At 38.4% G+C, this 11,393-nt stretch overlaps 1 protein-coding gene across 1 annotated transcript in view; it reads left to right on the forward strand.

The window, feature by feature from the left end:
* The window catches only part of LOC120548433 (echinoderm microtubule-associated protein-like 6), a 108,097-nt gene that overhangs the window by 56,097 nt on the left and 40,607 nt on the right, over positions 1-11,393 (forward strand). Inside the window, 2 exon segments of the mRNA XM_039784693.1 lie at positions 1,547-1,661; positions 3,893-4,095. Of these exon segments, the coding sequence (XP_039640627.1) occupies positions 1,547-1,661; positions 3,893-4,095 (318 nt within the window).

Raw genomic sequence — 11,393 nt, forward strand, 5'->3', positions numbered from 1 at the left:
CACCTATCACCAGGTACTGTCACCAGGTACTGTCACACCTATCACCAGGTACTATCACCAGGTACTATCACCAGGTACTGTCACACCTATCACCAGGTACTATCACCAGGTACTGTCACACCTATCACCAGGTACTATCACCAGGTACTGTCACACCTATCACCAGGTACTATCACCAGGTACTATCACCAGGTACTATCACCAGGTACTATCACCAGGTACTATCACCAGGTACTGTCACACCTATCACCAGGTACTATCACCAGGTACTGTCACACCTATCACCAGGTACTATCACCAGGTACTATCACCAGGTACTGTCACACCTATCACCAGGTACTGTCACACCTATCACCAGGTACTGTCACACCTATCACCAGGTACTATCACACCTATCACCAGGTACTGACACACCTATCACCAGGTACTATCACCAGGTACTGTCACACCTATCACCAGGTACTATCACACCTATCACCAGGTACTGACACACCTATCACCAGGTACTATCACCAGGTACTGTCACACCTATCACCAGGTACTATCACACCTATCACCAGGTACTGTCACACCTATCACCAGGTACTATCACACCTATCACCAGGTACTGACACACCTATCACCAGGTATCACCCGGTACTGTCACACCTATCACCAGGTACTATCACCAGGTACTGTCACACCTATCACCAGGTACTGACACACCTATCACCAGGTATCACCCGGTACTGTCACACCTATCACCAGGTACTATCACCAGGTACTATCACCAGGTACTGTCACACCTATCACCAGGTACTATCACCAGGTACTGTCACACCTATCACCAGGTACTATCACCAGGTACTGTCACACCTATCACCAGGTACTATCACCAGGTACTATCACCAGGTACTATCACCAGGTACTATCACCAGGTACTGTCACACCTATCACCAGGTACTATCACCAGGTACTGTCACACCTATCACCAGGTACTATCACCAGGTACTATCACCAGGTACTATCACCAGGTACTATCACCAGGTACTGTCACACCTATCACCAGGTACTATCACCAGGTACTATCACCAGGTACTATCACCAGGTACTATCACCAGGTACTGTCACACCTATCACCAGGTACTATCACCAGGTACATTCACACCTATCACCCGGTACTGTCACACCAATCACCAGGTACTGTCACACCTATCACCAGGTACTGTCACACCTATCACCAGGTACTATCACCAGGTACTGTCACACCTATCACCAGGGGGGGCAAAGGAGAGAAAGGGGAGGTAACCTTGCTCCTTATGACCTCATAAGGAGAAGATTCCTGATCGGCCCATCTGAGCTTTCATTTTCTCAAAGGCAGAGCAGGATACCCAGGGCTCGGTTTACACCTATCACCATTTCTAGCCACTGGGGAACCATAGGCAGGCTGGGGGAACTCACATTAATGTTAAAAAACCTCATAAAGTGACATTTTCATGCCATGGGACCTTTAATAAAATATTTCTACAGTACATATCCTCTTTGATGTGTGTCCTACTACTTGTGTCTCCTTTCGTGCAGGGGTCATAAGGAGAAGATCTTTGTGGTGAAGTGTAATCCCTTACTGATGGACAAACTGGTCACTGTGGGAATCAAACACATCCAGTTCTGGCAACACGCAGGTAAAACTACACATGCCTTTAATATCTCAGAATAACTGCTGCGGGGTCAGAAAGTACCTCAATACACTCGTGTTACTGCAACAAAGGAGTATTTGGGAATCTGGACACACGGAAGACAGCACTGACAGTATTTCCTTCATGTTGTGTTAAATTCCCGATATGCTCACCGTACATACATTTACAATCCGTTGTCCTCTGCTCGACCTTTTGCTGCAACAGCCGGCTTCCCAAAAGAGACAATTAAAAATGAATCTAAAGCAGAGCATTCTGGGAGTTTTCTTCCTCGGGGGAGAAACAGGAGATTTAGGCTACATTTACATCGCTACGTTTTGGTTTAAAAAGGAACATCGACACTTTTAACGCTGTCTTTCGGAGGTAAAATAAAATCAGAAGCCAGTAAAACCAGTCACAAACTGTTTTTGACACTTCTTTCGACATTTTCAATGAAAGACTTGAAGGCTGTAGAATAAAAAATATAAAAATCTTGGCTGTTGTTTACAGTTTTTCTTGATTGCTTTGATGCAGCAGTCAACTCAAACTCCACATTTTTCAAATCAGTTAACACACAAGCTGGAACAGTGGCACTGATGGTCAAAATGACACATTTTGTTTGCAAAAGGCTCTAACCGTGCCAAAACATTTAAAATATGCAACAAAAGCAAATTTTGCCTTCAAACAACACAACTTGCAAACAAGTGTATGAGCTCTTCCAATCAACCATTACACAGTGGACAACACAATACAGAATACAGCACTCAGTGAGAATCAGTGCACCATTGGTTGTCATTGTAGTCTATTACTGTATGTAGCTTTTATGCGAGTGACATTTGTTGTCAAATTTACCTTCTTGCTAAGAATTGGATCCAGAATCAGAAATTCTTTTCATGCAAATTTGATTGATTCCATTGATTCTTATTTTCAAACTGTGGCTGAAAACTGAAATACTGTAAATATTACACAAAATACATGTAAACCAAAATGAAATCTATTAGAGTATAAGAAAATAAGAAAAAATAAATAAAATCTATTACAGTAAAGTCTAAACATATATTTCTGTAGAGTATAAGAAATAGCCACTATTGATTCTCAGTCTCTTGTGTCTTGACGATGGGGCCACATGACCTAACCCTGCACACTGATCTATGGGGCCACATGGCCTAACCCTGCAGACTGATCTATGTGGCCACATGTCCTAACCCTGCAGACTGATCTATGTGGCCACATGGCCTAACCCTGCAGACTGATCTATGTGGCCACATGGCCTAACCCTGCAGACTGATCTATGGGGCCACATGGCCTAACCCTGCAGACTGATCTATGGGGCCACATGGCCTAACCCTGCAGACTGATCTATGGGGCCACATGGCCTAACCCTGCAGACTGATCTATGTGGCCACATGGCCTAACCCTGCAGACTGATCTATGGGGCCACATGACCTAACCCTGCAGACTGATCTATGTGGCCACATGGCCTAACCCTGCAGACTGATCTATGGGGCCACATGGCCTAACCCTGCACACTGATCTATGGGGCCACATGGCCTAACCCTGCAGACTGATCTATGGGGCCACATGGCCTAACCCTGCAGACTGATCTATGGGGCCACATGGCCTAACCCTGCAGACTGATCTATGTGGCCACATGTCCTAACCCTGCAGACTGATCTATGGGGCCACATGGCCTAACCCTGCAGACTGATCTATGGGGCCACATGGCCTAACCCTGCAGACTGATCTATGTGGCCACATGTCCTAACCCTGCAGACTGATCTATGGGGCCACATGGCCTAACCTTGCAGACTGATCTATGTGGCCACATGTCCTAACCCTGCAGACTGATCTATGGGGCCACATGGCCTAACCCTGCAGACTGATTGCTTGAATTGAAGATTTGTGTGAAGGAGTGTCAAACAGGTGCTTCAGTGATTTCATACTGATGTAGGTAGTTTCTAATAGTTAGGAACAGATGCTTTCTGTTTGGTTACTATAGCTAAAACAATGGAGTTTGGAATGCTTGAATGACATCTGTGTTTACTGTTCTGCAAAAGGGTGGGAAAATGTGTCAATCCAATGAGAAAGGGTTAACACATTTGCAAGAGGTGTCTTCTGCTCTACTGAGACAGTGATGATGAAAACCGAGTGGATCCCAGTTTCTTTAAGCAGGTCAAAGCAATCATGAAAAACTGTAATAAAGTAATGTCTGATCGAGTGCTCCTCTGACCGTCCACCAGGTGGCGGTCTGACCTACCGGCGCGGTGCGTTCAGGGGCGCCGGCCGGCCCGAGACCATGATGTCGGTGTGCTACGGCCGCGCTGAGGCGCTGGTGTTCTCTGGCGCCGCCACCGGAGACATTTACATCTGGAAGGAAACGCTGCTGCTGAAAACTGTCAAAGCTCACGATGGACCGGTGTTCGCCATGTTCTCCCTCGACAAGGTGAGTGTGTGTGTGTGTGTGTCTCTCTCTCTCTCTGTCTCTCAATTTCAATTTCATATTTAAATTTTTTCAATTTCATGTTGCTTTATTGGCATGACAAAAAAATACATCTGTGTTGCCAAAGCATAAGAAAAAACATATAAACACCAACAAGGAGTAACTACATCTGATATAATAATACAAGTAAACAGGATATTTATGATATAAATACAGATACTGTTGCCCCTGTTGTCGGCCACCGTACGTATCAGACGAACAGCCAAACCATCCCCGACTCTAATCACCAGTTCTTAAATCTAGAAGTTTCTCCACTGACTCCTGTTGCCGTGAAGAAGCAGCAGTTCTCCTCCGAGCTCCCCGCTGTCGTTATGACTTCTGTTTCCCATAATTATCACTTACTAATTAATGGTTATGACTCACCTTCTCATAATTACACCTCGAAGATCTCATAGCAGGTGTTCCAGTGAATTCTGTGACCTGATTTCAGCTTTATTCCCGCTGTCTGTTAGCCTGACAATGCCTCAAATGTTGTGGCTAAGTTCGGCTGGCATCCTATGGCGTTATATATGTGTCACATTCCTGAGCGAGTAATTGTATGTTTTGAGCACAGAGAACTATATTTTGCAAGCACATTACATTGCATTTTGAACAGAAATTAACACTCGCAAAAAATAATTTAGTTTGAGTAAACAAAAACCTATTTCGTGCACAGAAAATGTATTTGCATGTCTTTCTCTGCTCGCAGGTAGAAGCTGTTATTATACATTTATTGTGCAGGAAATAGGTTTTTGTTTACTCAAACACATATAGTGTGTTAGTTATTAGTGTGACACATATACAACGCCATAGCATCCAGGCTAGCTGTCTGTCCCACTGAGTTGCATGCTTTATTTTAGCTCGTATCATTATTTTAGCTCGTATCATGCTTTATTTTAGCTCGTATCATGCTTTATTTTAGCTCGTATCATTATTTTAGCTCGTATCATGCTTTATTTTAGCTCGTATCATGCTTTATTTTAGCTCGTATCATTATTTTAGCTCGTATCATGCTTTATTTTAGCTCGTATCATTATTTTAGCTCGTATCATGCTTTATTTTAGCTCGTATCATTATTTTAGCTCGTATCATGCTTTACTTTAGCTCGTATCATTATTTTAGCTCGTATCATGCTTTATTTTAGCTCGTATAATGCTTTATTTTAGCTCGTATAATGCTTTATTTTCGCTCGTATCATTATTTTAGCTCGTATCATGCTTTATTTTTAGCTCATATCATTATTTTAGCTCGTATCATGCTTTATTTTAGTCGTATCATGCTTTATTTTAGCTCGTATCATTATTTTAGCTCGTATCATGCTTTATTTTAGCTCGTATCATGCTTTATTTTAGCTCGTATAATGCTTTATTTTAGCTCGTATCATGCTTTATTTTAGCTCGTATCATTATTTTAGCTCGTATCATGCTTTATTTTAGCTCGTATCATTATTTTAGCTCGTATCATGCTTTATTTTAGCTCGTATCATGCTTTATTTTAGCTCATATCATTATTTTAGCTCGTATCATGCTTTATTTTAGCTCGTATCATTATTTTAGCTCGTATAATGCTTTATTTTAGCTCGTATCATGCTTTATTTTAGCTCGTATCATGCTTTATTTTAGCTCGTATCATTATTTTAGCTCGTATCATGCTTTATTTTAGCTCGTATCATTATTTTAGCTCGTATCATGCTTTATTCTAGCTCGTATCATGCTTTATTTTAGCTTGTATCATTATTTTAGCTCAGTATCATGCTTTATTTTAGCTCGTATCATGCTTTATTTTAGCTCGTATCATTATTTAAGCTCGTATCATGCTTTATTTTAGGTTCGTATCTTTATTTTAGCTTCATTATCATGCTTTATTTTAGCTCGTATCATTATTTTAGTTCATTATCATGCTTTATTTTAGCTCATTATCATTATTTTAGCTCATTATCATGATTTATTTTAGCTCGTATCTTTATTTTAGCTCATTATCATGCTTTATTTTAGCTCATATCATTATTTTAGCTTCAGTATCATGCTTTATTTTAGCTCGTGTCATTATTTTAGCTCATTATCATGCTTTATTCTAGCTTCATTATCATGCTTTATTTTAGCTCAGTATCTTTATTTTAGCGTTCATTATCATGCTTTATTTTAGCTTGTATCATTATTTTAGCTCGTATCATGCTTTATTTTAGCTCGTGTCATTATTTTAGCTCGTATCATGCTTTATTTTAGCTCGTATCATTATTTTAGCTCGTATCATGCTTTATTTTAGCTCATATCATTATTTTAGCTTCATTATCATGCTTTATTTTAGCTCATTATCATGCTTTATTTTAGCGCGTATCATTATTTTAGTCATATCATGCTTTATTTTAGCTCATTATCATTGTTTTAGCTTCGTATCATGCTTTATTCTAGCTCATTATCATGCTTTATTTTAGCTCGTATCATTATTTTAGTTCGTATCATGCTTTATTTTAAGCTTGTATCATTATTTTAGCTCGTATCATGCTTTATTTTATTTCATTATCATGCTTTATTTTAGCTTCATTATCATTATTTTAGCTTCATTATCATGCTTTATTTTTAGCTCATATCATTATTTTAGCTCGTATCATGCTTTATTCTAGCTTTCGTATCATGCTTTATTTTAGCTTGTATCATTATTTTAGCTCAGTATCATGCTTTATTTTAGCTCTTATCATTATTTTAGCTTCATTATCATGCTTTATTTTAGCTCTTATCATTATTCTAGTTCATTATCATGCTTTATTTTAGCTCAGTATCATGCTTTATTTTAGCTCGTATCATTATTTTAGCTCGTATCATGCTTTATTTTTAGCTCGTATCATTATTCTAGCTTCATTATCATGCTTTATTTTAGCTTGTATCATTATTTTAGCTCGTATCATGCTTTATTTTAGCTTGTATCATTATTTTAGCTCGTATCATGCTTTATTTTAGCTCGTATCATGCTTTATTTTAGCTCGTATCATTATTTTAGCTCGTATCATGCTTTATTTTAGCTTGTATCTTTATTTTAGCTCGTATCATGCTTTATTTTAGCTCGTATCATTATTTTAGCTCGTATCATGCTTTATTTTAGCTCGTATCATTATTTTAGCTCGTATCATGCTTTATTTTAGCTCGTATCATTATTTTAGCTCGTATCATGCTTTATTTTAGCTCGTATCATGCTTTATTTTAGCTCGTATCATTATTTTAGCTCGTATCATGCTTTATTTTAGCTTGTATCTTTATTTTAGCTCGTATCATGCTTTATTTTAGCTCGTATCATTATTTTAGCTCGTATCATGCTTTATTTTAGCTTCATTATCATTATTTTAGCTCATTATCATGCTTTATTTTTAGCTCATTATCATTATTTTTAGCTCATTATCATGCTTTATTCTAGCTTCAGTATCATGCTTTATTTTAGCTTCATTATCATAATTTTAGCTCGTATCATGCTTAATTTTATCTCGTATCATTATTTTAGCTTCGTATCATGCTTTATTTTAGCTTCAGTATCATGCTTTATTTTAGCTCAGTATCATTATTTTAGCTCGTATCATGCTTTATTTTAGCTCGTATCTTTATTTTTAGCTCATATCATGCTTTATTTTGGCTCAGTATCATTATTTTAGCTCAGTATCATGCTTTATTTTAGTTCAGTATCATTATTTTAGCTTCATTATCATGCTTTATTTTAGCTCGTATCATTATTTTAGCTCGTATCATGCTTTATTCTAGCTCGTATCATGCTTTATTTTAGCTCGTATCATAATTTTAGCTCGTATCATGCTTTATTTTAGCTCGTATCATTATTTTAGCTCGTATCATGCTTTATTTTAGCTTGTATCTTTATTTTAGCTCGTATCATGCTTTATTTTAGCTCGTATCATGCTTTATTTTAGCTCGTATCATTATTTTAGCTCGTATCATGCTTTATTTTAGCTCGTATCATTATTTTAGCTCGTATCATGCTTTATTCTAGCTCGTATCATGCTTTATTTTAGCTCGTATCATAATTTTAGCTCGTATCATGCTTAATTTTATCTCGTATCATTATTTTAGCTCGTATCATGCTTTATTTTAGCTCGTATCATGCTTTATTTTAGCTCGTATCATTATTTTAGCTCGTATCATGCTTTATTTTAGCTCGTATCTTTATTTTAGCTCATATCATGCTTTATTTTGGCTCGTATCATTATTTTAGCTCGTATCATGCTTTATTTTAGCTCGTATCATTATTTTAGCTCGTATCATGCTTTATTTTAGCTCGTATCATTATTTTAGCTCGTATCATGCTTTATTCTAGCTCGTATCATGCTTTATTTTAGCTCGTATCATAATTTTAGCTCGTATCATGCTTTATTTTAGCTCGTATCATTATTTTAGCTCGTATCATTATTTTAGCTCGTATCATTATTTTAGCTCGTATCATGCTTTATTTTAGCTCGTATCATGCTTTATTTTAGCTCGTATCATTATTTTAGCTCGTATCATGCTTTATTTTAGCTCGTATCATTATTTTAGCTCGTATCATGCTTTATTTTAGCTCGTATCTTTATTTTAGCTCATATCATGCTTTATTTTGGCTCGTATCATTATTTTAGCTCGTATCATGCTTTATTTTAGCTCGTATCATTATTCTAGCTCATATCATGCTTTATTTTAGCTCGAATCATTATTTTAGCTCGTATCATGCTTTATTTTAGCTCGTATCATTATTTTAGCTCGTATCATGCTTTATTTTAGCTCATATCATTATTTTAGCTCGTATCATGCTTTATTTTAGCTCATATCATAATTTTAGCTCGTATCTTTATTTTAGCTCGTATCATGCTTTATTCTAGCTCGTATTATTATTTTAGCTCGTATCATGCTTTATTTTAGCTCGTATCATTATTTTAGCTCGTATCATGCTTTATTTTAGCTCGTATCATCCTTTATTTTAGCTCGTATCATTATTTTAGCTCGTATCATCCTTTATTTTAGCTCGTATCATTATTTTAGCTTGTATCATGCTTTGATGTCTACTTCTTTTTCATGGCTAGAATGAAGAGGGCTCTGCCTGTCTTATTCTACTGTCTTCTAGTCAAAAGCAAGTATCAGAAGAGCTACTAAAGAAGCCGTCTCTGGTTGGTTTGACTTCGTCTTCAGGTTTTATTTTACCGGTGCAGAGCGAGTGTAGAAACGTTTAAAGCGCCCATATTATGCTCATTTTCAGGTTCATAATTGTATTTTAAGGTTGTACCAGAATAGGTTTACATGGTTTAATTTTCAAAAAACACCATATTGTTGTTGTACTGCACAGCTCTCTCTCACTGCTGTAGATCCTCTTTTCACCTGGTTTCTGTTTTAGCTACAGAGTGAGACCTCTTTTCTTCTTCTTCTTCTGTATTATCTTTGATTGCACTCGCACATGCTCAGTAGCTCAGATGTAGAGCATGTCAGCTAGCTAGCTCCATAGAAGTAAAAGACAAGCTGTTTCTCCAACTTCAGTCAGTTCCAAGGCAGGATTAGCTGGGAGACTTCTAAATGAGGGCGCACATGTAAGTAGTTCTTTTGTAGATTATGGTGAACTAGTGTGTGTTGTAGCAGTGCTTTGCTATTGAGAACGAGGTACCATGCTAGTGTTAGCATTAGCGTTAGCATGCTAATGCTAATGCTACGAGCTAACGGTTGCGGTTAGCCAGCTCATTTCGGATTGTGACGTCACAGTCCGAGCCGATTTTGAACAGCTCACCAGGAGACTGAAGGCAGGACACATTCAGAAACCGTATCTCACTCAAAACAGCATGGATGAATTTTTTTCAAAGTTTGTATGTGTGTGGAAGCACCAGAGACACAAAAGAACACCCCAAATCACCAGAAAAAGTGTTTTTTTTCATAATATGGGCACTTTAAGTGTTCTGACTCTGATTCTTCGAGTCTCTCGCTGAACGCTGGCGCTGAAAATGTCGACAGCGTAAAAACAACGCCAAAAAGGATCAAAATAAGTTTAAAAAAAAGGATGGAAAATGTCTCTGACTGGTTGTGTGTCTGTGTGTGTGTATCTGTTTGTGTGAGTTTGTGTGTGTGTGGTTGTGTGTGTGTATATATGTGTGTCTGTGTGTGAGTTTGTATATTTGTGTGTATGTGTGTGTGTCTGTGTCTGTGGTTGTTTGTATGTGCATGTGTGTGTGTGTGTATTTGTGTGTGTGTGTTTGTGTGTGTGTATATGTGTGTGTTTGTGTGTGTCTCTCTTTGTCTGTGTGTGTGTTTGTGTGTCTGTGTGTGTTTGTGTGTGGGTGTGTTTTTGTGTGTGTGTGTGTGTTTTTGTATGTGTGTTTGTCTGTGTGTGGTTGTGTTTGTGTGTTTGTGTGTGTGTTTGTGTGTGCACATCGGCTAAATGCCCAAAAGGAGGGCAGTAGGAGGGAGCAGACGTGAAGTAGATTTATTATTATTTGGAATTTTTTTTGGTTTCTTCTTCCATCTGTCCCCTTCTCTCTACCTCTCTCTCTCTCTCTCTCTCTCTCTACCTCTCTCTCTATCTCTATCTCTCTGTCTCTCTCTCTCTCTGTCTCTCTCTACCTCTCTCTCTATCTCTATCTCTCTGTCTCTCTCTCTCTCTCTCTACCTCTCTCTCTCTCTCTATCTCTCTGTCTCTCTCTCTCTCTCTGTCTCTCTCTACCTCTCTCTCTCTCTCTGTCTCTCTCTCTCTCCCTGTCTCCCTCTTTCTTTCTGTCTTATCTCTGTAAATTGTTTAACTCTCTCTCTCTTTCTCTCTCTCTTCATTAAGTATAGGTCGCTCTCTCTCTGTCGCTCTCTTTCTCTCTCTCTCCGTCTCCCTCTCTCTCTCTTCATTAAGTATAGGTTTCTCTCTCTCTGTCTGTCTCTCTCTCTCTCTTCATTAAGTATAGGTCTCTCTCTCTGTCTCTCTCTCTCTTCATTAATAGGTCTCTCTCTCTGTCTCTCTCTCTCTCTTCATTAAGTATAGGTATCTTTGTCTGTTTCTCTGTCTCTCTCTCTCTCTCTCTCTCTCTTCATTAAGTATAGGTCTCTATGTCTCTCTCTCTCTTCATTAATAGGTATCTCTCTCTCTGTCTCTCTCTCTCTTCATTAAGTATAGGTATCTTTCTCTCTCTCTCTGTCTCTCTCTCTCTCTCTCTCTCTCTCTCTCTCTCTCTCTCTCTTTATGTAATAGGATTTACAGACAGACGAGCCATCAGAGAGTCTGTCTTAGTTTTACTCCTCTTCCTCCTGATTTCATCTCCCATGGTG

This window comes from Perca fluviatilis, chromosome 19 (genome assembly GCF_010015445.1).
Source record: "Perca fluviatilis chromosome 19, GENO_Pfluv_1.0, whole genome shotgun sequence".
Taxonomy (NCBI): Eukaryota; Metazoa; Chordata; class Actinopteri; order Perciformes; family Percidae; genus Perca; species Perca fluviatilis.